Source organism: Barbus barbus, assembly GCF_936440315.1.
Source record: "Barbus barbus genome assembly, chromosome: 37".
NCBI classification, from domain to species: Eukaryota; Metazoa; Chordata; class Actinopteri; order Cypriniformes; family Cyprinidae; genus Barbus; species Barbus barbus.
The window spans coordinates 20961461-20988993 of record NC_136715.1 but is presented as its reverse complement, the minus strand read 5'-3'; the positions used below and the strand labels follow the sequence as shown (position 1 = coordinate 20988993).

At 35.3% G+C, this 27533-nt stretch overlaps 2 protein-coding genes across 2 annotated transcripts in view; both read right to left on the bottom strand.

The window, feature by feature from the left end:
* The window catches only part of LOC306856658 (interleukin-17 receptor D-like), a 46197-nt gene extending 25717 nt beyond the window's left edge, over window positions 1-20480 (bottom strand). The window contains exon 1 of the mRNA XM_079396025.1: window positions 20259-20480. Coding sequence (XP_079252151.1) covers window positions 20259-20468 — 210 coding nt within the window. The 5' untranslated portion in view covers window positions 20469-20480. The remainder of the gene's footprint in view (window positions 1-20258) is intronic.
* Window positions 20481-24199: 3719 nt separating this feature from the next.
* On the bottom strand, window positions 24200-27356 carry hesx1 (HESX homeobox 1; the record flags this gene model as incomplete). Its single annotated transcript, XM_079395996.1, has 4 exons — window positions 24200-24310; window positions 24491-24592; window positions 25778-25938; window positions 27221-27356. 4 exons carry the CDS (start codon window positions 27354-27356, stop codon window positions 24200-24202), a joined length of 510 nt encoding a protein of 169 aa, XP_079252122.1.
* Between the last annotated feature and the right edge of the window lie 177 nt (window positions 27357-27533).

The window sequence follows — 27533 nt, the reverse complement described above, 5'->3', positions numbered from 1 at the left end:
AACGGTTTGAAGTACCTGGTTTGACTTGTGCTTTGGCATCTAAGCTCACACATGAAGCTAATTTAATGAGAACACTGCCAGCTAAGTTACAAGTGTAGATGGTTCTTCTTAAGAACCCAATTAGCTGTAACCCATATGAAGACAACGGCAAACAAGCCAGCAGACCACACTTTTTTTTCTTTTCAAAGGGCAGGTATTTGTTTGATCCTTCACTGCTTCAATTTTCTCCCACCCAACTCGGAGGAAATGCATCCCTCTGGGATTTTGCCCCCGCATTGAACAGGAACATGCATGCTATCGGTTTCTATTTGCTGAAGGGGAGAGAAAGCACGATGGGATATCTGACCAGCGATGATCAATCAGACGGACACTGCTGCTATTCTTTGGTCTGGGATCAGGAAGGGGGTGGATAATGTCTCAAGCCTGAGAACTCACTAAATTACCCAGCAGCGTTTGTTAGGATTACACAAGAAGCTGAGGCGACCTGCATCTCGCTGCTTTCTATACGGTTTCTCAGAACAGACTGGTACTTCTTTACAAGAAACAAACCGCCTCATATGGATCCCAGATGATGCAAATAAACTGCATGAATAAATATCACAAGTGAATGGCAGAAAACAGAGCTTCAGTGAAACCCGATGCTAAAACTAGCTGTACGATTAGCTGCAGGGAAAAAAAGAAATGGCAATTTCTCTGAAAAAAAAAAAAAAAAAAAAATTGTGATTGTAATTTAAAATGCTATTTTTTTTTTTAAGCGTTACAGGTTTGCTTTTAACTCTTAAACACAGTTTAAAATTGTTAGTATTTGATTTGATTATATTTATATTTTGCAATATAGTTCTACATTTAATATTTTTATCTAAAGTTCTAACGAGGGTATAGTGTATGACGAAAACCATACCAAAACATGCTCGTTACTTGAAATAAAACAGAAATATATTTTTAAAAAATACATTTAATTTTTTATTCAACTTATTTTTCATTTATTTTATTTCAGCCAGTCACCAAAACATTTTCATATAGTTTAAATTGATGTATTAAAATAAACAAAACCAAAAAAGAAAAATGCATGATAAAAAACAAACAACAAAATTCCAAAAAGTTCAACTAAATTACATGAAAACACATTAAAAATCTAAATATAATAAATTAAAATACTGTAATAGTATCTTCAATGATACTAAAACAAACCAGGTTCTAACAAATTAAAAATTATGTTTAATTTGCATATATGAAATGATATACAAGATATAACATATTATAGTATTTTATATAAATTATAAATTAATATATAAAATCTATATTAATTTATTTTGCTTGTAGGGCTGCACAATTTGGCTAAAAAGTGTGATTAGATATCAATATGAGTAATAATAATAATAATTATTATTATAAATATTTTTTTCTAAAATAATAAATATAAAAAATTAAAGCATGAAATAATACTATAAGACTTTCAAGTAACAATACAAATATACTTATACATGACCATGTAAAGCAACAATTACTGTGAACTGAGATACTGAAAACTTGAGCTGCTCGTGTGTAAATGAATAATGCCACGTCACTCTGAAACTCACATATGAAGCCTTTGCAATTTGATAATCACACTAAGCCATAATCACAGTTTTGCTTTCGATTAATTGTTCAGCCCTACTAAATCTCTAGACACACTTTAGCAATTTTAGCATTGTTTTGCACTTTTTATTTTGCACATTTTGTCCAAAAAATATGCATGCATGAACTTTATCTAAACAACCAGAGCAGTCAGGCCTACCAGTGCTACTCACAAATGCAAGAAATCAAATGATAATTGCACGTTCCAGACCTCGTGGGCTTAAGGAAGAAGATAAAAGTGCAGGAGAGCACTGTTTGAGTTAAAAGGGTTTGAGTCTGCGGCAGCCGCTCTCCATCACTGTGTTTGTCTTACATGCACTTATGATATTGAGCTTCAGATCTGGCTGATCTGTTCTCGGGGGGCTTGTTCCTCTGCGCTGTGAAAACAAACAAAACCCCCAGACCACTTCTCACTGTTTGTCCAACAAATTGCTTGGAATATAAAAGAAACAAAGCATGATCAGCGCCGGTCTGATTTGCACTGTTGTGACGGGGGAAAATTGCCTTTATTTTACAAAATGTCTTTACTTAGCAATAAAGATTCTATTAAATATCTAACAATTACAAATTTAAAAAACTATTTGCACTTGTATTTACAAATGTATATATATATTTTTAAAATGTAGACAGACAGACAGACAGACAGATAGATCTGTCATTTGGTTGTAAAGAAAAATTTAGAAAAGAAAATGATAAAACTCATGTTAGACAAAAAGTACAAATTCACATCTCCTCCTTGACAAAACCACTTGAATCAGCGAAATGTCTTTCCCCAATGTCCAAACAGAGGAAACGAGAACCTTTTTGCATTTGAGTTGATAAATCTGACCGCAGCTGATCTGACCGGAGCCCGAACACACGCTTCTCATTTCCTCAACATGTGTCTCCAATTTTATATTCCAAAAAGAGTCATTTTCTAGGACAATCAACTTTGTGTTTGCTATCGGGTCATGTCGTTATTAATCTCTTTTATATGCAACTTTCTTGTCTCGCCTTTGTTTGTCTTGAGGAAACTTTGTTTACCATCGGAGAGGGATGGTGTCAACATATTTACAATATTTAACATGAAATATAATAAAAATTAGTCATGAATCGGACTAACTTGCATATAAACTATACGTTTTGACATCAAAAACAAACAGATTGGGTTTCTTTCCGGCTGCCGGCCCGTAGCTGCAGGTGATCATGTGGCATTAATGAGCAGGTATCAGCTTTCTTCATCGGTGTAATTATGGTCATCATAGAGCACGTCTGCAACGCAACAGCAGCTACAAACATCCTGACACTCAGACGCAACTTCAGACATGAGAGCAACTAAAGGAGATGCTAAAAGACGGTATGAAATGAACAAATTTAATGCTAAATCAATACCAATTCAAAATCAACAGGATACTGAGAACAAAAAAGACACGTTTTAGACATATATGTGACCCTGGAGCACAAAAGCAGTCATAAGTATAGCACAGGTATATTTGTAGCAATAGCCAACAATACATTGTATGGCTCAAAATTTTAATTGTGGCTCAAAAAGTAAAGATCATGTTACATGAAGATATTTTGTAAATTTCCTACCATAAATACAGTGCCCTCCAAAAGTATTGGAACAGTAAAGACAAATTGCTCTGTTGGCTGTGGAGTCAAGACATTTACAAATATGATTAAAATATGAATATGAGACAAAACTACAGAAGGTCACATTTTATTATTGGGTGATTCAACACATAGATGTTTTACAAGCTAAGAAGTTCAGCACTTTTAGAGTTTGATCCCTCTATCTGATGTGAGCATAAGTATTGAAACAGTTGCCTCACAGGTCTTTCTAAGTGATCAGCTGTGTCCTGTTGCATTAATTCTTCAGATATTAAAAGCAGGGAATGTGTCGTATCCGTTATATCCATTACTTCTGTATTCTGAATCTTGCATTCGATGATGACACACACAAACCAGGATGAAGACGAGGGAGCTGACTTTGAGAGAAAAGCAAGCAATTTGGATGCTAAAAGAAAAGAGGAAGTCAATTAGAGCTATAGCAAAAACAAAGGGCATGGAGAAATCAAGAGTTTGGAAACCACCAAGCAACCAACAACGACCTGATCGGCTGAGAAAACAACAGTAGTTGATGACAGACAAATCATAAAAGCTGTGAAAATGAACCCTAAAAGACGTGTCTGTAAAATCACCAACAACTTCCAGAAAGCTGGAGTGATGCTCTGACAATCTACTGTCCTCAGAGACTTTGACACAGAATTACAGATGCTACACAGCAAGATGCAAACCTCTGACCAGCACCAAAAATAGAGAGGCAAGATTAGAGTTTGCAAAAAAGCACAAAGGTGAGCCAGAAGAGTTTTGGAACTGTGTTTATGGACCAATGAGACAAAGATGAACCTTTATCTAAGTGATGGAAAAGCAAAAAGAAAACTGCTATGATCTCAAGCATACAGCCTCATCTGTAAAGCATGGTGGAGGTGGTGTCATGGCATGGGCATGCATGGCTGTCTCTGGAACAGGCTCTCTCATCTTTACTGATGACTTAATGTATGATGACAGTAGCAGAATGAATTTGGAAGGGTACAAAACCATCTTTCCTACCCAATAATTCAAGAAAATGCCTCCAGATTCATTGGGAAGTGCTTCATATTGCATCAGGACAATGACCCAAAACACCCTGCCAGTTCAGTCAAGGAATTTATAAGAGCAAAGAGATGGAAAGTCTTAGATTGCCCAAGTCAATCTCCAGATTTAAATCCGATTGAACATGAATTTCACCAGCTGGAGAGGAGAGTAAAGGCAGAAACTCCCCAAAACAAGCAACAATTAGAATTGGCTGCATTAAAGGCTGGGAAAAGTATTTCAAAGGATGAGACCAAGAGTCTGGTGATGTCTATGGGTCACAGACTCACTGCTGTGATTGTGCGCAAGGGATCTGCAACCAAATAATAGCTTTTAATCTTTTATATCTGCCTTATGTTCAACTGTCCCAATACTTATGCTCACATCAATGAGTGGGATGAACTCTAAAAGTGCTGTTCTTTTTATTTGGCAAAACATGTATGTTTTGAAACGGCTAATAATAAAATGTGACATTCTGTAGTTTTGTCTCATATTCATCTTTTAATCATATTTGCAAATGTCTTGACTCCACAGCCAACAGAGCAATGTTGTCTTTACTGTTCAAATACTTATGGAGGGGACTGTATATCAAAACTTCATTGTTGATTAGTAATATGCATTGCTAATAACTTAATTTGGGCATATTTAAAGGTGATTTTCTCAATATTTTGATTTTTTTGCACCCTCAGATTCCAGATTTTAAAATAGTTGTATCTCGGTCAAATATTGTCCGATCCTAACAAACCATACATCAATTGAAAGCTTATTTATTAAACTTTCAGATGGTGAATAAATCTCAATTTCAAAAACTTGACCCTTATGACTGGTTTTGTGGTCCAGGGTCACATATGATTTCTGAAGGAGTTATGATGCTGAAAATTCAGCTTTGCATCACAGAAATAAATTACTTTTTACATCATATTCAAATAGAAAAGTTATTTTAAATTGCAATAATATTTAATTTCACAATATTATGATGGAGATTTACCGCTAATCAAGGAACCGGCTTTACTGACGAGATGCACGTGCATATCGAATGCGATACATCACCCAGCCCTAATAGGTAGACAGACAGACAAGACAGACATACAGACAGATATTCGGATGGATGGACGGACGGATGGACGCATAGATCGATAGGTAGGTAGAGAAGATTTTTGACCGATATAGATGTAGTAGGCTAAATGAGTGATTTTGATCATGTAACTAAAGACAGTCATATTTCCCGGTTTCACACACATCAGCTCCAGCACTGCTGTCAAAACAAACCAAAAGTCAAAACAAACACAACTACATACTACACTGAATTTGTTCCGATCAAGCACCTAAAACATCCGTCTCTCAGCGCGAAGAGGAACCGGATGTGCAGGTCAGCGAGGAGTGTCTGATGAAGAATCTTTGTGACATTCGGTCAAACGCTGGAGGGCTTCAGTCTGCTCTCCTTAATGTCTTTCCTGTCTTCCCAGCCCCTTCTGTCACAAAAACGCTCCCATATGCCATTACATGCGCTCTGAGGAACTTCAGCAGCTCATTTACACAAACACAGCACAGTCGAGGTGCTCTCTTGATCTCATTTGAGCAAACACCGCCGCTTTTAGTAGGGAATTTATCACAGGATGGGTGAAGAATGCTTTAACTAGTCTCAGAGTTCATGTACATCACGCTCAGCTTCCTCTCTAATGATGGGTTTTCCAGTCCTAAAACATCTAGGTAGAGCTTAACTCAACCCACTGATCCAGGACCAGACTTTTCTATCAAAAAACCCCCAATGTCTGAAGACAGAAGTCATGAAAAGTGGCCAACATGTGCACCGGGAACCTGGGAAGCTCTGGCCTCTGAACCCTGGGAACCATCATAAATTGATTTCTGAACTTGTGCATGGTTGATCTTCAGTACCGTTCAACACGTGGCAAAGGTCAAAGCTTCACGAACATCTGCTGGACTCATATCTGAGGCAAAACTAAATATGAAATATAAACTATTTCACAACCATAATGAATAAAACGTGTGTCCTGTTAATGAGAAACAACATACTGTGATATGTTTCTGAGAGTCCCAAGTTTGAAGACAAATCCTTTTATAATACAACTTAAATGTTGGTCTGTTTTTGCACAGAAATATTGCACGTCTTGGATTATACCTGGAATATAGCGAACGAGTCAAACAGGCTACTTTTATTTTGCCTGTTTTATATATATATAAATAAATAAAATTAAAATATTGAAACAAGATGAAACAAGAGAAAACTAACTAAATATTAATAAAATCATAATTTTTAATTAAAATGTCACATTTTAAAAAATAATAATAATAATTATATATAAGATAAAAATAAATCATATGTAATATTGAGTACAAAAATTATATATTATATTTGTTTACCTGCATGTCATGTGACCATAAACCAACATCAAGAGAACTGTGAACAAGTGAATGTGTTTTAAATTTATTGAAATATTAACTTAAAATCTCAGGTGTACTTTGAGTAAATATTTCAGTTCAAAGTTGGTTGGCTGACAAAAGTGTTTGGGAAAACCAAAAACAGATTTTCTTGTCAGCACGTCCACCTTAACTCATAAGATATCTTTGTTGTTTGGATTCTTCCTCCTTTGTTATCATCTTGTTTTTATAATCGTTGGAAATTCACATTGCTAAATAAAGGATGTAGACACAGCAGGCAGAAACTCCCTGAAACGAGTCCAGACACGCTTTCAGAAGCCCAACAACATGAGAGAAACCGAGCCTCAAAAAAGCCCTTTCATTTCCACTTCTATGGCCTGGATTAATAGTTGGAGCTGATAAAACAGTCACTGTGCGTCCGCCCTGCAAGAACAAGCAGCTACACAACACACACCGAGAAAAGAGACCAGAAGACACGGCCAAGAATGAGCTGCCGGATGACATTCACAAACAATGGACCTCTTGACAGGAGGACAGAGGCTTGTGGGATTTGAAGTTTTGGGTTTCATGAGTTAAGAATGCGCCGCTGCCCACGGCCTTCCAGAAACGCACGAGCATGAAGAAGAGGAAGAGAAAGGAAGATCATCTCGCTCTCTAATGGAAAACACAGAGGCGGTGCCAAGAAGGACGGATGAGACACAAGAGAGCAGAACACATGCTGACTAACCCTTCAGCCCGAGGCACAGGGCCCCTCATAATTAGGGATGCATCGATCCGATACTCAGGATCGGAATCGGCTCCGATACTGGAATTTCTGCCGGATCGGGTATCGGTCAGACGAGACCAATCCAAATCCGATATTGTGCGTATACTATTCTGTGTTATTGTTAAGCCCCACGAAAGCACAAAAACATTAGAAGGCACCATAAAGTCAAAGTCCAAGTGTTCTGAAGCCGTTCCATAGTTTAATGTGAGGTACAGGTGAATATTTAAGTCGTTAAATTCAATGTATTTTACAACAATATAAAGAGCAATGTGTAACATTTTACCAGATATAGTCCTTCGCATATTCACTTTTATTTGTTCCCCACTAAATAATTTTATCACTAAATGTTTAGATTTTATAAAATTGTGCACTCATGATTTTGCTAGAATAAATTTTGCTGCTAAATTATCCACTAACCTAATTTATAATAATATTTTTTGTCATAGATTATGAATGGGCCTGTTTACACCTGGTCATTTCATGTGTTTTCGCTGATCGGATATCTATCTGATTTGTTAAAACGTTTCAATTTACACATGGCCACAAAATCGCAAAACGGATATAAATCCGATCTTCAATTCCTGCGCTATATTTAAATGTAATGAAGTTCACGTCAACGAAATCAAAAGATAAGCGCTGCATTTGATTAATTATCAGCTCATTTCAAGATCAAAGACCGCAATAGGAGAGCACGTGGCATCAGCACTGGAAAGATAAGTTTGTCTTATACTTTTAATGAAGAGTATTGTGTTGATCGTCTGCGTCTTTCTTTCAGTTTCATTCGCGGCAGTTTGCGTGTCTGCTTGCTGAAGAGATGCTCAGCTACTCGTCCGCGGCGATGTGTGTTGCATTAGCGCAGTCATGCCTGACTATAATGTCATATAGCCTATAACACGGTCTCACACGTTTATTTTTATTTTTTACATTTTGGGGCAAGTCAAATTTACAAAAGTGGTTTCAACAACCAGATGCGTTTACACATATCCAGTTTCGTTTGGAATGCGGCCCAGACCACCTCCTGAAGTGGTTTGAGCGATCAGATTTATATTACAAAACGCATGAAGTGACCAGGTGTAAACAGCCCCTATATATTTTTTCATGTTATTTTTCATTAAAATGAAGTTGTCTAATATATTGTGTTTAACACATAAAAAAGTGACACAGAAGTATAGAAATTCTACATTGATTTAAAAAAATAATAAAAAAACTGCGCTGTATCGGATCGAAATTGGCCGATACTCAGAATTATCTGGGTCGGATCGGATCTGAAAAAATGGTATCGTTGCATCCATACTCATAATGAAGCTGCTTTTGAGAGTCACCAGAGCCGATGTTTAAAGCTCCGCTTTTTAGAAAACATCTACGCATGAACTCTTAATTAACGCATCGTTAGTAGGATCTCATTCTATACACAGAAAATATATATTATATATATTTTTTATTTAATATTTTTTTTTAATTAGTAGTTATTTTTATATATACATACATACATACATATATACACACACACACATATATATACATATATATATATATTTTTTTTTTTTTTTTTTTTTTTTTTTTTATATATTATAAATCACCTTTAATTTAATGCATTTTGATTAAAGATTACACAGAAAAACTATGAACTGTCATTAATTTGATTTCTTTCGCTTTTTGAAAAAAATCTCTGTGCATGAACTCTTACTTATCGTACTCAAGTAGAATAATTCAGTGAAAATTGAATTGTTTACAACCTATTTCATGTTTGCTGAAAGTAAAATCACTTTAGAAATTACATTTTTTAAAAACACTTGATTCTTTGGAGCAACACACACCAATGAATCAAGCACCTCAAAACACAAAGGCTCTTTATTTGCATTGATGATTCCATGGAGAACCTTTAACATCCATGGAGCTTTTCATAAAACAAAAGGTTCTTGTATGTGGAAAAAGTTTCTTTAGAAATTTTAAAATTGGCTTTTTTAAAGAATTGTTCTGTGAATGGTTCCCTGAGGGACCTAAAATGGTTCCTCTATTGCATTGCTGCAAAAACAAAATAAAAAATAATAATAATAATAAATCGCAGTGTAGCCTATATGAAAATAAGTGTATAATGATGTATAACAAGTAAGTAAATAGGGTCATTTTTTGACTTGGAAACTAATATTTGCGTCAACCTAATGTCCTTTACTTCAACTTCACAACTTCAGGACACTCACAAGCTGTGGTTTTGATCCAAGCACCCACAAACTAGCAACATAAAGATGCCTCCACCCCAGAGCATGCTTCACCCTGCAAACGACAGACACTGTATAATCTCAAATCATTGCCTGAAACCTACAGGCAGGAAGCTGCTCTGTACCAGATCCTTGATTAGGCCGGAGCAAAGAGCAGCTAATTGATTATAATGACTTCAGTCTGTGGGGCGGCAGAGAGAAAGAGGAAGGGTTGGTATGACCGCAGATCACAGACTCGGGTTACAGCCCTCGGGGTCGCCAGAGCATTGCCAACTCTATGAGGTTAAAATGCGAGCTCAAATAGCATAAATAAATGTTCAGATTTGTTCTGCATTAGGTTTAGGAGACATTTTATAGCCATATTACAAATAATAATGATTTGCATGGTTAATTTTCAACATTTTATTAATTTCACGGTGGATTCTGAATAGAAGTGGGCAGTATGACAGCATATACGATGGCAGAAATGCTAGAGATTGTTTTTGTATATTTTATTATATATTATGCATTTTAATAAATAATTACACAAATAAAATAATGAAACAATTCATCTAGTTTTTAAAGTACTGAAGTTCATTATAAAAAAAATCATGATTTTGTATAAATTATCAAATATGTGTATATAATTAAATACTTAAATATATAACAAGTAAATCATTAAATATTATTAAATAAATTATTTCAATAATTATTCAATATCATATACAATTTTGTAATTCCTAATTAAATATACTAAATTAAATAACTATAAACTATATGTATTTTAACAAATAAGCATATACAATTAAATAGCATTGATTAAATATTAAATTAAAGAACTCTCATTTTTAAATGTTATTATAATATATATATATATAGTAATGCACATACTTCAAATTAATTATATATCAATAATTATACAAAAAAATAAAACATTAAATACTAAATATATATATATATATATATATATATATATATATATATATATATATATATATATATATATATATATATATATATATATATATAAAACATTTAAAAATGAGATAATTCTTCAATGCTACTTCAATGAATGTGCTTACTTGTTGATTTACATATAGTTTTGTTATTTGTTGTTTAATGTAATATATTTCAATTTCTATTTGTAAAATTATATAGAATTTGTATATAATAATTTGTGTGTATAATATATATATATATATATATATTACATAAACAATTTTGATATTACTAAATATTGATGTTGACATTATAAAATAGCATTTAAATTAATAACCATAACCATTTTTGATTGATTGATTGATAAATAAATAAATAAATAAAATTCATAGTGTTATGTAAGAATGTATGATGTCATTCTGCACAAAACAAAAGCAGGCCTGGTCAACTTTAGACCGAGAGCTTTAATGGGATCACAGAAAAATCAGACCAATCACAGGCCCCCAGCCGAGGTGAACAGAGTGTCCCAACTTAATTCACTTTTAACATACCTAAGTTGACCAGCGACATCCTGCCATTCAGAGTGAGCGGCAGGAACACTCGTCCGGTCAAAAGAAGTGTCGCCGCTGAAAGACTTCCATCCCAGAATTCAAAGCGGTTCAGCGAACCAGGCCGATTCAGAGCCAGCCAACCAGGGATTTTCCCACCGCACCACAAGACACAGCCTCCAAGGTGACGAGCTGCTTGGATGGTTTTCAATGCACCCTTAAGATGGCACAGAAATAACTCAGAGCGACCCCCCTTTCATTCTCTCTCCACACTGTGAGCGCATGAAACACACCCCCTTCCCCATCATTCATCCTCAACCAGATGTTACGAGAACAAGGAACCAAAGTGTGCGGGCTCTTTTGAGAAACACACAGAAATGGAAAAAGGCCCATATGAGAACTCAAGGTTTTGCATTAGATCCCTGAACCACCATAATAAAGGAAGGGCTTGGCCAGGATTCTGCTTGTGTTCGTCTGGGGACGCAGTAAAACTTGGGTCGCTATGCTTTTGTTTTATTTGATCAGACTGAAACTGGGAGATTTCAGCACTGAAATTCAGGTCTGGTCTAGATCAGTTGTCAAAACCACCAATGAGATTTGTTCTGGTTTAAAAACATCTTTCCATCCGACTGCTTCCGTTTCATGTACATGAATGCATTAGCTCACCAAAAATGAATTGGAGTATGTTTTTCTTTCTTCTGTTGAACACAAAAGAAGATATTTTGAAGAATGTAAATGTAACCAACGCAGTATCCATTGACTTCCATAGCATTTTTTCCATACTATTGAAGTCAATGGCTACTGGTAGCTGCTTAGTTCCCAACATTCTTCAAAATATCTTCTTTTGTGTTCTTTTGGAACAACATAAAAGTCTGAGAGTAATGCAGTTTCAATTATCTCTATGTATGTGATGTAAATGTGGCAGAATTGACAATAAAGCAGACTTTGACTTTGATAAAGGGGAGTAAATGACAATTTTCATTTTTGGGTGAACTATCCCAAGGCTATCATTAAAAAAACAAATCACTGGAAGATAAACAGGGAAAATGATTTGCATGTAAGCAAGTTTTAAATCACGTCTAAGACATCAAAATCACCACTGATTGTTTTGAGAATGCTCAAGGTGGGTTTGACTTCCCAAGGTCAGATGATTAAAGAAACAGTTCACAAATAAGAAACCTAACTCTCATGTCACTCCAACCCTGTATTATTATTGTTTATGTGTTTAGCAGAATGTTCACACTGCTCTTTTCCACATAATAAAAGTAAATTCTAAAAAAGTTGTAAATAAAAAAATGAACAGGAACACACAATTTCAGTCTTTCAACTTTCAAATTCCATGTTTTATTCAATGTGTTGCTTGCCATTTCTTTGTAACCGTTTATAGAGCACTATGCAATCAGTTTTATTTTTTGCCAAATTCTGGTTTAATTTTATCCCAAATTCCATGTTTTAAATTTTAATTTTTCTGGATTCCGTTTTTTTTTTTTTTTATAAATTTTAATTTTTTAGGACTTTTTAATGCTTAAATTAAAACAAAAACCATGTCTAATGAATTAAAATCATGAAACTGATACAATTGAACATCAATTTATTTTTAAAAAATTTAATTTGTAGGGCCCTATGAAATAGATTAAATTTTTTCTCGCGTTCTGTTTTGTTACCAAATTCTGTGTGTAATTTGAATGCATAAAAACTAATTTTATTTTTTACAATAGCCCAGTGTTTTGTTTTGTTTTTTCCAGAAATTCTATGTTGTGCATTTACATTTTTCTGGTTATCAAATGAAGGCATGAAACATCTTTTAATGAAATGTAAATTAAACAAACTTTATTATTTTGGGCAAACCAAAGAGATTTACTATTAAAATTAAAAATGGAAGAAATATTGTGTGATTATGCCTTACAAAAAGTTTTAATAATTTTATTAGTAGTAGTAGTATTACGTACAATTTACTGCAATTAATTTCTGACACAATTTCTTCAAGTTAAACCAAACTTTTATTTTGACGGGCTGCCATGAATACCTTTACGTTTCTGTGAGTATAAGACATGACAATAGTTCTTCTCAAATGAAAATGCTGTTTTGAATGCATCTCATGTATTTAGTTCCTTATTTAGTGAGACAACAGACGCTGAAATCACCGTGAGCGTCATGCATTCTTCAGTATGTGTAGTAAACAAAACAGTGCCATTTATTCACCCATTTTGCTTAATATGTGATCTTGTTTTTCATAAAGGATAGTCAGTCATTTACATTTATGCATTATGGATTAAAGACTTCATAAAAATTATAAAAGAAATTTGTCAGCAGCATATTCATAATAATAATCAAACTAGTTTGGAACCACATGATGGTTGGTGAGTAAATAAAGACAAATGTGTTTTGGTGAACTACTGCTTTAAAGTTCCTTAAGGAACAAATAAATACGCTCTCTGCAAAACATTTACTTGAGCGCCCAAGGAAAAGTGAGCTCCACAAAGTTGAATATTAATCAAGGCCCTCAATTCCCTTGAAAGCACAACTGAGGTTTACACATGAAAAACACGGTCTCCCCCGATGCTAATCGCACCCCCAGAAACCATTGCTCTCGCTGGAAACAATTTCGAGATGCTTGCTAATGTTTGTGAGGTTTGGCTGACATCATTCTCAGAGAGCATAACTTAACCAGATGGACGGGGATGAGACTTTTGTTAAACCGATTACACAGCCGGTAATATCCGTTCCATAATGAATTCCTTCATTTCTTAAACAGAGGTACGGGACTTGAGGTCAGTCTCTGAGAAAGAAAGGAAAGTTAGGCTCATTTCTACGACTCCCTACGATGCCCTGGCAGTGGGATTTCTCGCAGAGCTTGCTGGAAAGCCAAAGGCAGGATGCTATTGAGCCGAGAGGCCTGGGACTTCCGGAGAGAACAACCACTTTAATCCGAGTCCAAAAGGCCCCCATCGGAGAACCAATTGAGCCTCGGCTGGAGCCCAACAAAGCTCAGAGGCCAATTTAAATATCTACCTTTGTTTTTCCTGAGACTTAATCTGAACTGTGCAGTCAAAAACAGGAAACAAAGCAAAGACAGAAAGTATAAAACTCTCCGCAGAGACAATATGCGACACAAACTAGCACTTTTTTTGCATCCTAAAAATAAACACTTGTTTTAAGTTGTCTTTGCATATGAGAATTGACAAAAACACAATGATGCAAAGTTCAAAACTCTCTACGGACACAATGTGACAGAAACGATTACATTTTCTTTAAAAAATGTATTAGTAATTTTGCATCTTAAAAATGGTCATTTTTTTAAGTGGTGTTTGCCCATGCAAAACATACATTTCTAAGGTGACTGCTTACTGACCCATGTTCATACCCATACCACAAACGCAGCAGGACAGGTTATGCATCAAAGTTTGCAACTTAGAGATGTGTTCAAACAACTAAATCTAATTATGAGCAATGGTATAAAGCATAATAGAGATGCCTCAGTACAATCGAAAAATAATGTTAAAGCTGCAATCCGTAACTTTTTTTGGTTAAAAATGATCCAAATTCAATATTTGAGTAAGTACATAACCAGCCAGTGTTCAAAACTATCGTCTTAATTTAGCCCAATTCACCACGGTAAGATTATAATAAATGTTTTCTAATTTGAGTGGTACATTTCGTGGGAAATTTGACCATGGCACTGCATCGTTACGTCACGTCTGTAAACATAAAGAAGTTGTCCCGGCTAGTAGGCTATCACATGTGAGGATCCTGCAGGTGGCGGATCGTTTATAGCCTTTTCTCACAGCAGCTAGAACAATTAAATGTCAAAAAATAATTTTGATGGCAGACTATAATCAGACCTGCAAACTCATCAGAGAAAAAAAGGTGACAGTGTTGGGGGGTGCAGAATGGGCGACGCCGACACCGTGAACGCATTAGCCTTGCACGTTCGCCAGATTCTAAATAGACATTGTTTACAAGTAATGCGCCGCATCCAATGCAACAAGACGTCAAATTGCTTTGTTACACTGTATTACTCTCGCATCAGCTGTTGTCTAAACAGTCACATCTACCCACATCAACACATCAAAAACGCTTTAAAAGTAGGGCTACATCCAGCTGACTTGAATGACTGCTGCGCACACGACAACCTCCATAACGTGTCGTTAATCAGGGTAGCTCAGAATTGGAGTAGTAGCCAGAACTCAGGGCAGAGCACCTGGCTTAAGTTAGGGGCTAATGATAAGGTTGCAACCTAAGTTGGCTATCTGAAATATATATACTTACGTAGCAAGCTAAATGGTTAACTTTAGTTAGCAAGACGGTCAGACAATGCAGGAATTAACATTACAACTAGCTAACAATGTTAGATGGCTAGAAAATTTGCTATCAACTTGCTAACGGAAATTCCAGCATTGGATCCGCTTGTATTGCTTGCTATTAAGCATTTTGCTCGAAGCATAGGCTAACTGTATGAAAAAAAACCGCTAACTTAGCTGACGTTATTTGACTTAAGCAAACAAATATCTGTTGTTTAGCTCCAAAAAGACTGATTTACCTTGAATTCAATTTCCATCAGAGTTTCCACATTAGGTCAGGTGTCTCTTGACAGGCACGAACACAGATGGCAGTGTGTTTCAAGATCCTGAACCAAGCGCTGAGATTCCGATTGGTCCAGAAAAAAATGTCATTTATAAGAATTGTCCAATAATGGCCTACATGCCACGCAAGTCCACCCCCACCTCCCTCTCTTGACAGGCGCGAGCTCAGTAGAGATTCCGATCGGCCCAGATGTCAATTAACGCAAGACCCTGACCCCCCTCCCCCCCTAAAAAAAACTCTCCGGTTCTACACGATTCACGTGAATGACCCAATTGACAATAAAAGCGGCGATTGTCGCCGAAAAGCGACAAGTTTGCAGGTATGTATAATCCAGAAAGCATTATATGAAACACACGTGAATGAAATTAAATTATATTCCAGTTTTAAATGTGTTTCTGATTACAGATAGCCTGGGATTACACAAGATTTGTATTTTATAGAAAACCAATTCGAATGGAGCATAGTTTGCTTTTTGAGTTAAAAGAATTTCTTATGAAATTCGAATGGTATGATAATTATAGATTAGGCTGTACAGAGATTGAAATGTACACGCTAATACACACTATACTCATTGTCACGCAATGCTGATGTTGTTACCATTAATAATTTGAGAATAAAGTATAACAATAATAATACTTTGCAGGGTTTGATGTGATATGAGCTAACCGATCATCAGATTTAAATCACCATTAGCGTGATTTATTGTAATGCTTTTTTCCTCATTTGGTCAAAACAAGCGTGGCAGACTTGTTACTTACAGATGGCAATATACGGTGAAAATTCTTATTTGGGTCAATATATTCCAAGACGTAGGCTAGAATCTGTGATTACCAAGTACATGATTCACACCGGTTACAGCTACACATTCACCTCAAAACATTAGATTCATCCACGCTGGAACTCACAACCTACCCAATGAAGATAATTCCGCAAGTAACTGCAATTCCAGGTTTTCAAACAGAGATGGCGACAAAGAGGCAAAACTTACAGACTGCAGGCTTTAAAGAGCCAAGCAAGCAAAAGTACAACTTCATTAAAATTATATGGACAAAAATGTCTTTGCATATGAAAATTGACAAAAATGCAATCATGCAAAGTATAAAACTCTCTATAGAGACAATATACAACACAAACGATTAAATTTTATTTTCTTGAAAATCTGAGTGGTTTTTGACCCAAGTCGATTTTTTAGCCAATTTTATCAAGGTTTGCATTGAAAAATAATAGCTCATATCTCCTCTACAAGACATATTATTTTAGGCATCATTCATACACAGTACATAACACAAATACAATGGGACGGGTTGAACAAACTACTAAACCTAAGTATGAGCAATAGTATATAGCATAATAGTGATTCCTCAGTAATTTTACAATCTCAAAATAGCATTAAAGAGCCAAAATGTCTTTAAAACACGGAGAGCATGCCAAAGCACATCTTCATTATGCACAAAAATGCATATAGAAAGAATCTCACAAATGCCAGCTTTCATTAATGAAGTCACACACTGTCTGTTGTCTATGAAAATTAAGTAGTTCAACTATGTTTCAGCCAAGTTGTCAGCCCAGAAGTAAAAAATGTAACGGCTCACAAGAACACACAATTCATTCACACCTGAAGTGTTTCTCTCAACAGGACGGCATTGATGTAGCAGTGGAGGGAGGTGAACTGTGCTTCCTAAAAGGAAATGCCAAAGAATTTTAATAGAGCAAACAGTTCACTGACTTCCTATGGGAAATGACTTCAAAGCAGCCCTGTCCCTCCAAGACAATGAGATTGTGGGGCAATCTGTCTGTCAATAGCCTGTCTGTCATCAGCAAACGACCCAGACATGGGTCAGCAGGAAGAAAAGACAAAGACAAACACTGCCAACACAACATGGACTTGTGAAGAATCTTGTATTACAGCCATATAAATTTTTGAATCATCTTTTGATAGCTGATACTCACATATCTAGCTGGTCTTTTTTAATTGGAAATTGTTAGAAAGACTGCTGAAAAACATAAGCAAGGGTAGCCTACATTTCAAAATCTCAAAATAATGCTTAAAGGAACACTCCACTTTTTTTGGAAATAGGCTCATTGTACAACTCCCCAAGAGTTAAACAGTTGAGTTTTACCGTTTTTGACCCGATCTCCGGGTCTGGCGGTAGCACTTTTAGCTTAGCTTAGCATAGATCATTGAATCGGATTAGACCGTTAGCATCTCGCTCAAAAATGACTACATTTATGCATTTACATTTATGCATTTAGCAGACGCTTTTATCCAAAGCGACTCACATTGCATTCAAGTTACAGTTTTTACATTTTATCAGCTTTTGACTAAAGAGTTTCGATAATTTTCCTATTTAAAGCTTGACTCTTCTGTAGTTACATCGTGCACTAAGACCGACAGAAAATGAAAAGTTGTGATTTTCTAGGCTGATATGGCTAGGAACTATACTCTCATTCCGGCGTAATAATCAAGGAACTTTGATATTGTGCAGTGATATTACGCAGCGCCTGAAAGTAGTCCCCAGCTATATCATAACTAGTTACCTAGCTGGTAGTCTCAGCCTCAGACGTCACACCCACGGACCGTTGTCTAAACGTCTGATGCATATGGCACACTTTTCTGGAAACACTTCAGGAATGTCGAAGTTGTCATCTGACTGGTTGAATTAAACCGGATTTCCAGGAGACGCGAGTGTCACGTTTATTTTCGGTCCGCCAGGAAACAAAGATGCCGTGGCGCCAAACTCCCTCACGAAAGAAGAAAGCCGTCGTGTTTACAACTGTGACGACGAATGCTTATCAGAGTCAACTAAACGTTGGATTTTCAAAAGTATGTGAAATATTTAAAGTTCGCGGCATTGAATCTTTAAAATACATCTGAGAGTTTCTGTTATTGTGGCGACATTTCCACGCCCTGAAACGTGACGCTAAACGAAACCAACTATGATTTGTTGTTTGACATGTCTGTTTGACATGTCTTGGGCGGGCCTTGGCCAATGAACGCAGCCATCTATTCCAGACCTTCAGCCGTCAGTCTGAAGGTCTGGCTACGCGAGACTACCTAGCTGGGGACTACTTTCAGGCATTGCGTAATATCACTGCGCCTGCTGCACCCATGGCAGCAAAGTTCCTTGATTATTACACCGGAACGAGAGTATAGTTCCTAGCCATATCAGCCTAGAAAATCGCAACTTTTCATTTTCCGTCGGTCTTAGTGCACGATGTAACTACAGAAGAGTCAAGTTTTAAATAGGAAAATTATCGAAATTCTTTAGTCATTTTTGATGACCAAATGCTAATGGTCTAATCCGATTCAATGATCTATGCTAATCGGCTGAATGGATTCAAAAATGGTCAAACTCAGCTGTTTCTCTTTAGGGGAGTTGTAAAATGAGCCTATTTCCAAAAAAAAAAGTGAAGTGTTCCTTTAGTAGTCCAAAAATGCTTTAAAACATAATTGAGAACTCATAAAAGTCATGTATAGGCAAATAACTAAACAACCGTTCATGCAAAACAGTTAAGCATTAATGAAGCAGTCATGTGGCTGTCTATAAAATCAAAAAGTTTAAGCCATATATTAAACAACCACCAAACAGCTGAGAGTAGCCGTTGATTCCATACTATTGAAGTAAATCGCTACCGTCAACTGTTTGGTTTCCAACATTCTTCAAAATTTTCATTTTTGGGTGACTGTCCCTTTAAATAACCATAATTAAATATCCGTGGTTTATTTTGTTTTCAAGGTTTGTTCGCCATAGTTTGGATTTTTACAATGATCTGATAAGAATAGAAATTCAACTGAATGCTTACATGAAAAGCTGTGCAGCCTTTTTAATTTCAATCTCCCCACTGATCTCTAGTCTACCACCATTCAACTCTCAACAGAAGCATCAACAGGTCAACTCCAGCAACAATAGATCAACAAAAGACCCAACTGAGAGACTCATTCACACATCTGACCTACTAACAAGGCCATTTCCCAAAGCTCAATGCTCCTGACTGGGTGAACACTGTAACTTTAACTTCAAAAACATAGCACAAACCATACAGGTGCACTCTAGTTCATTAGAGATTAAAAAGTTTCATTAGAACAGTGGTTTGAAGCCACCAAAACATAGATGGTTTTCAGAAGAACTAGATAATAAAAAAGTGGGAAAGTTAAGTTTTTGCCCTTTATTTTTGGTTTTGTTTAACCACCTCAGACCAGCAATAAACCAGCAAAGATTTTTGTAACATTGTAACTTGAGACCAACTTGAACCAGCTAAACCAGCTACCATGTTATTAAACACATGCAAATACATTACAAATGCTCTATGGTACCAGAACTTTAAGAGTGTAAACCCAAATAAACACACATACTCGGCCTTACAAATAAATATACTTGCTTTCGGATACGTGTAGGCTATTTTAACTTCCACCCATTACAAAAACACAGTTTTGTGATCAATAATTCACCATAGTTGCAAAAAAAGAGCTTTAACCGTTCTTCTGAGGTAACTTGACATGACTGAACTTGTTCGTAAAGTTTTCAGCTCGTGTCACCCACAGAAACATCGCGCGTTAATGTTTTACAGATTTCACTCGAGTGTGTTTTTTACCTTGTAGCTGCATTTATCCGAGTTTCCTCTCTTTCCTGCGTTCACCGGAGCGCTGCAACACAAAAACACGCACAAAGCCGTGAGAAAATGAACAAATCTCCGTGACCCAGCCATTCCTGTCCGTCCATGAAGCTCCACTGATAGGAATGAACGTGAGCGAAGGAGGTGCAAGAGTTTCACAAAGTGTGTGTGTGCACAGCATAATGCCATTCCAATCCTACTGTTTCTGTAGTATGCAAATACAGTGCGCGCGACTTGACCTATTATGTTGAATAGCAGACTGATTACTGACTACTGCTATAGGCTACTTATAGTAGCCTATAGCAGTAAAAACTTCATATGCATATTTAAGTGAATAACATCTCAGAAACGCAGTAATTACTGTTTATTCCATATTTTAATGAAATATATATCATTTAAGGCATTAAAATGTACTTATTGTGTTTGGTTTATGCTTCACATCTCATTATGTCACCTGTTTAAGTAGCCTAATAATTTTTTAAAAAGTAAATACACAAATACATACATACATCATTGTATTAAAAAACACATATTTTTAATCCATTTTTGTGCAAAGAACTAGAGAATAAAAAGACATCCCTGTCGGAAAATTCGGTTTAAGATGCTGTTTATTGCCTTTAGAAAATAAATAAATGACCACAAAACCAGTCATAAGGGTCAATATTTTGAAATAAAAGCTGAACAAAATAGGCTTTCCATTGATGTATGGTTTGTCAGGACAATATTTGCCTGAGATATAACTATTTGAAAATCTGGAATCTGGGTGAAAAAAAATAAAAAATCTAAATATTGAGAATATCGCCTTTAAAGTTGTCCAGATGAAGTTCTTAGCAATGCATATTACTAATCAAAAATTAAGCTTTGATATATTTACGGAAGGAAATTTACAATATATCTTCATGGGACATGATCTTTACTTAATATCTTAACGATTTTTGGCATAAAATAAAAATGTATCATTATTCCCCATGCAATTTTTGGCTATTACAAATATACCCGTGCGACTTATGACTGGTTTTGTGGTCCAGGGTCACATGTACATATACAGTAATCAATATGTTGCATGCTTTATTGTGTTCTGATATCACATAATAACATACTCTTTCTGCAGTAGGCTATATACACATTTTCTGTGATTTTTATTTAAATATAGTTTTATACAACCATGAATGTTCTACATGCTGCCACATGATCTCACCATGTTGCATATTTAAACCATAAGTGAGATAGATCATCTTGTGACTTTATACATAAAAATATTTCCATAATGAATGCAGTGAGTATACATAGCGTACTGCATGCTGCAATATTAATACAAGTAGTATGATAGTTTGACTCTGAACATGTACAAGATTATTTCATAGTTCGTTATTAAGCCATGTTCATTTACACAGTGGTAAACACACTTCCATATTTCATTGTCATTTACTTTCAGATTGCAACACCTGACCGACCTCATATGAGAGATTCACACCCTGTTGTGACACGCTGGAAACATGTGAGACATCTGAAGTATGTTAGATGAGTGTGTAATCATATACAATCATGGATTATTGATGCATTAGTGAATTTTGAATGATCTGTTACTATGATATGAGATTGGCTACTGCATCAGTTGTTTGTTGAATGTGTTATTCACAATCTTCTTGATTGCTAAGATGAACACATTTTCTTTTATCAATAATATTAAAATTGCATACCAGTTTGTACTGAAACCAGACACATAAATGCATATCCGCTACCCTCAAATCAAACTGTATCAGCAGATGATAAAGAAAATCCAGCAAATACACCCGAAATGTGGATGTGTGCAGGTGCAAGACAACAAAGCAAAAATGAGTAATTATAAAGCTGAAGTAATGGTTTGGACTAGTAAATTCTATTTTGAGTGTTAGCAGTCAAGAAACACGCTTTCATTCCTTCCAAATATACATCACCTGGAAAATATTGCTTTCTATGTAATCCTGATGATATTTCTGGCCGTGTCTCAAATGCTGGGGGAGAAAAAAGGACAGAGAGAAAGTTCAGCTCATCTGCTCTGTAGCCAACAGCCACGATGTACATCCAACGATCCTGTTTCAGATCAAAGACAGAAATGGAGGCCGGAGGAGTCTGGTGCACAGATACACCCAGATCCTCTTTCAGCCCCGCTTCTGTTATTGACACTCGCATCAAAACAAGCTGCTTTAAAGATGAACCCACCAGCAATGCCCCCAACAGCTTTTATGATGCATTCATTATGCAGTGCATAAAAATATAAATAATAAAGCTATGAATGTGTGTTATCACCCTGTGAAAATGTGCTTTGATATTCTGGACAAAGGAAATACGTAGCTTTTGCTTTTTGCTTTTGTTGTGGTGGAAAGTCGTGGCCTAATGGTTAGAGAGTCGGACTCGTAATCCAAAGGTTGCGGGTTCGAGTCTCCGGCCGGCAGGGATTGTAGGTGGGGGAGTGAATGTCCAGTGCTCTCTTCACCCTCACTACCACGACTGAGGTGCTCTTGAGCAAGGCACCGAACCCCTAACTGCTCCCCGGGCACCGCAGCATAAATGGTTGCCCACTGCTCCGGGTGTGTGTTCACGGTGTGTGTGTGTTCACTGCTGTGTGTGTGCATGTTGGATGGGTTAAATGCAGAGCACGAATTCCGAGTATGGGTCACCATACTTGGCTGAATGTCACTTCACTCATAATTATAATAACTATAATTAATAATATTAAAATGTATTCCCAATATTTTAAATAAAATAGTTCCTACCTCAGTTTTACTCCTAAACATGACATTTATTTTTAAAATGTATTTTGGACTATATTTTTATTTTGAAAAAATACATTGAACAAATTCAAACAAAAGAAACAACTTTTACTCAGAAATTAATTTAAAATGCATTTGCACTTTATGAAATTGCGCTGTCGATTGAGGCTCTAATGTAATCTCGTTGTTCTACAGCAATGGCAATAAATTATTTATTCATATAAATTTTTCAAACGGCAAGTTACACATTGAATTAAATGTAATATTTTGAGGTCTACATTATTTACTTCGTCTTTGTTTTATCTACAACTTCAAAATATCAGTTGCTACCATGGCATGTACAAAATATTTTTGACTATATTTTAACTTCTTAAAATATTTTTTAGGTAGATCACTGTCATTTTATACCTTATATTATTAACAGAATGCATTTGTTAATTTAAAAACAGTTGTTTTTTTTTTATTTTCAGTCTACACTGTAAAAAATATATTGTAAATAATACAATTATTGGTGTACATTTTACAAGAAAACACTATTTAAAACAAACTAGTATTTACTAGCCATTTCTAAGTAATTTCAGTGTATTTTTGTAACAAATGAGAAAAAAGGCATTATTTCAGAGCAAGATTTAAAACAATAGCCCCATCTGGTGTTTGCATATGTATATGTGTATTATGTGTATATAATATAATATAATACATCCTTTTAAACACACAAAACTGTGCAAGTGCTGGAAATGTTAAAATCCCACGACTACCTCAAATGCAAATGTAATTCTGCTGAAATGCCCCCCTCAGAGAAACCCCCCTTTGTGACCCAATCAATGCTTAATAGGTTTACTAAACCCTAGTTACAAAGCACTAATTAGTTTGGAGGTGGAGCGTGATGTGTTTGCGTAACAGTTGGCAGAAGATAATGTTAACTTAACTCCACTTGGAAGTAGAGAAACCTTCGCAGAATTAAAAACCTACATTAAAATTGTGTTTATACTGACTTTATTCTTTTATATTTTCAGCAAACACAATAAGAATCTTTAGCATTTAAATCATAGTAAAAGATTCATAATTACATAACCGGTAAAGACATATATAATAAATTACAACATCACAGAACAAGGCAGAGCGACAGAAATAATAATAATAGGATCAAATGTGGATCTGCGACAATCAGCGTTCATCTCTGCTGGACTGTATATCACTGAGGACGTTTTTCACCATGAGAAACTGAGATTCTCTGTGTGAACGCTTCAGCTTCGCTCTTCTGTTCTGGAACCAAATCTAAGAGACAGACAAAAAATATCAGACAATTATCTGCAATAAACATATTCAATTTAAACTTATTACATTTCACATCTTCTAGTTTAGTATTAAGTCCTAGGTCTAGTACATATACAGGTCAAGTGCTATACTAAATAAATAATATTGGTTATCAATATATAAATATACACCAGTCTTTACCTGAATTCTGTCCTCATCCAGATGCAGTTTCTTAGCAAGTTCTTCACGTATATCGATGCCTGGGTATGAGTTCACTTGAAACACACTCTCCAATATCTTGATCTGGACATAAAAATGTATAGTTATAGTTAATAGTGCTGTCAAACAATTAATCACATTTTTATTTACATATATATATATATATTATATTTATTATGTATATATAAATACACACACATACAGCATATATTTTGAACATATTTACATGTATAAATTTATATTCATATTTATTATATAAACATTGAATATACAGAGCACACACACATATATTATGTAAACAAAAACGTTTATTTTGGATGCGATTAATCGTTTGACAGCACTAATTACAGATAAAAACACAGTTTACTCTTTATTTATTATATCTATAGAAATCATAAATAGTCCATGGCTGAAACAGCTTTCAATATTTTGAGATTTCAGTGTAATAGGTTGCAAAAATTATAGTTTAGTTCACAACCTGCAGTTTTGTGCGTTAAGACTTTTATTTTGAATAAAATAAACCCACTCATTTAGTGCTGGAACATATGGTTTAAAGGAAAAATAGCACATATGTGACCCTGGAGTACAAAAGCAGTCATAAGTAAGTAGCACAGGTATATTTGTAGCAATAGCCAAAAATAAATTCAAAATTATCCATTTTTCTTTTATGCCAAAAATCATTAGGATATTATGTTCCGTGAAGATATGTTGTAAATTTCCTACTGTAAATATATCAAAACTTAATTAGTAATATGCATTGCTAAGAACTTAATTTGGACAACTTTAAAGGCGTTTTTGCACCCTCGGATTCCAGATTTTCAAATAGTTGCATCTCAGCCAAGTATTGTCCTGTACGGAAGCATATTGCATTCACTTGAGGAAAAAAAATCTACTCTGTTTTTCTGAATTAACGACTTAATTATCTCAGAATTACGAGATAATTAAGTCATTAATTCAGAAAAACAGAGCAAAAACTTTTTTTAAATGAAAAATTATCTCGTAATTCTGAGATAATTAAGTCGTTAATTCAGAAAAACAGAGTAGATTTTTTTACCTCAAGTGAATGCAATACGCTTCCGTAGTCCTGTACTAACAAACCGCATTTATTCAGGTTTCATATGATGTATAAATCTCAATTTTAAAACAACTGACCCTTATGACTGGTTTTGAGGTCCTGGGTCACATAAATATTAAATGTTGTATGTTAAATATTAAATATGAAATATATGTTATGGTTAAGTAAATCACATGTCCATGCTCAACATTTACCTGAACACTAGAGAAAGCCGTCCTCGGCCTGCGCCCGATGTACCAGTTCAGTGTTCTCCTGTAAGCGTCTGCTGGTGATTTACTGTCTTCATTCACCCTCACATCCACTGAAACATCACTGTCTGCGACCACGCCACGGTTCTGACCAGCTGGTTTCACGTCTGAAGTAAATAAAACAGAAAAACATTATGCTAGGGAATAATCTCCATCAGTTCGTGCTGGAAAGTGCGATTTATTCAAGTGAATCGGTTTGTTCGAACGAATCGCTCCAGAGAATCGGTTCAGTAAACTGACTCATAACTCGAAATGATTCCCAGAAGCCCATTTTTGGTGCAGGGTTTAGTTTGAAGCAATTTTCCCTCAAAAACGTCATTAATAATTACAAAAAAGGCAAGTAATACAATAAAAAAAAGTGGAAAGTAAATATTGAAGTATTTTATTGTAAAACATACATTTTATCCATAACTTCCTAGTTTCTAGTAATATTAATTACCAATTTTATTATTTTATTTAAATTTAAAATAATATTTACCTTAATAATCCCCAATATTGTCAACAATATTGTTTCTAATTTGTATGTATTTTAAAGGGTATTTTCACTTTAAAAACATACAAAAATAGCCTACTCTAAAAATAGGGGAAAAACTGGTACATACAATTATTCAAGTTATATATGAAAATAAATATTAGCATATTTTAAAGACTGATACATAATGCTTGTTGTATCCACTTTATTTTGCAAATTGTCTTTGAATAAGTGCAGTAAACAGTAAAAATATTTACACTACAAACCAGTGTGTTTATTAAGTAATTAAAATAATATGAAAACTACTTCCATCTTGCAAAGTCAAGCAGCATAACGGACCGTTCTTGTACAGGTAAAATAATGAATATCAAATCACTCAAGAAATTTACGCTTAGTTTTACAGAAGTAATCCAGTTTCGGGTTTAAAGTAGCCTACAGGCCTATATGGAAAAACACATATCTGAAATATATGTGACCCTGGAGCACAGGTATATTTGTAGGAATAGCCAACAATATATTGTATGGGTCAAAATGATCGATTTTTCTTTTATGCCAAAAATCATTAGGATATTAAGTAAAGATCATGTTCTGTGAAGATATATTGTAAATTTCCTAGCATAAATATATCAAAACTTAATTTTTGATTAGTAACATGCATTGCTAAGAACTTGATTTGGACGACTTTAAAGGTGATTTTCTCAATATTTAGATTTTTTTGCACCCTCAGATTCCAGATTTTCAAATAGTTGTATCTCAGCTAAATATTGCCCTGTACTAACAAACACAAATACATCAATGGAAAGATTATCTATTCAGCTTTCAGATGATGTTTAAATCTCAATTTTAAAAATTGACCCTTCCAACTGATTTTGTGGTCCAGGGTCACATATTTGTGCCTATAGAGCGTGTTATTTTACCTGTCCAGGGTCGGTAAGGTGCTGACAGGACGGTTCTCTGATCCGGTCTGTCGAGTCCCAGGATGCTGTCGATGGTGAAGGCAGACTGTCTGGGCATCGAGCGGTTCTGATGCACGCTGACTGTGAGAGAAGCCATCTGAAGATCTAGTCCTCTTCTTCTAGTGTGATCTGAAAGCCGGAGGTTCGTCTTTATAGCTCCACACTCCCCGAAACGTCACTAATTAAAGCCTGAAACCGAATGTTTTACATGAGAATCGCCGGCCCTCCGCATGGGGCCCCTGGATTGCAGGTAATTCAGGGTCCAAATGAAGCC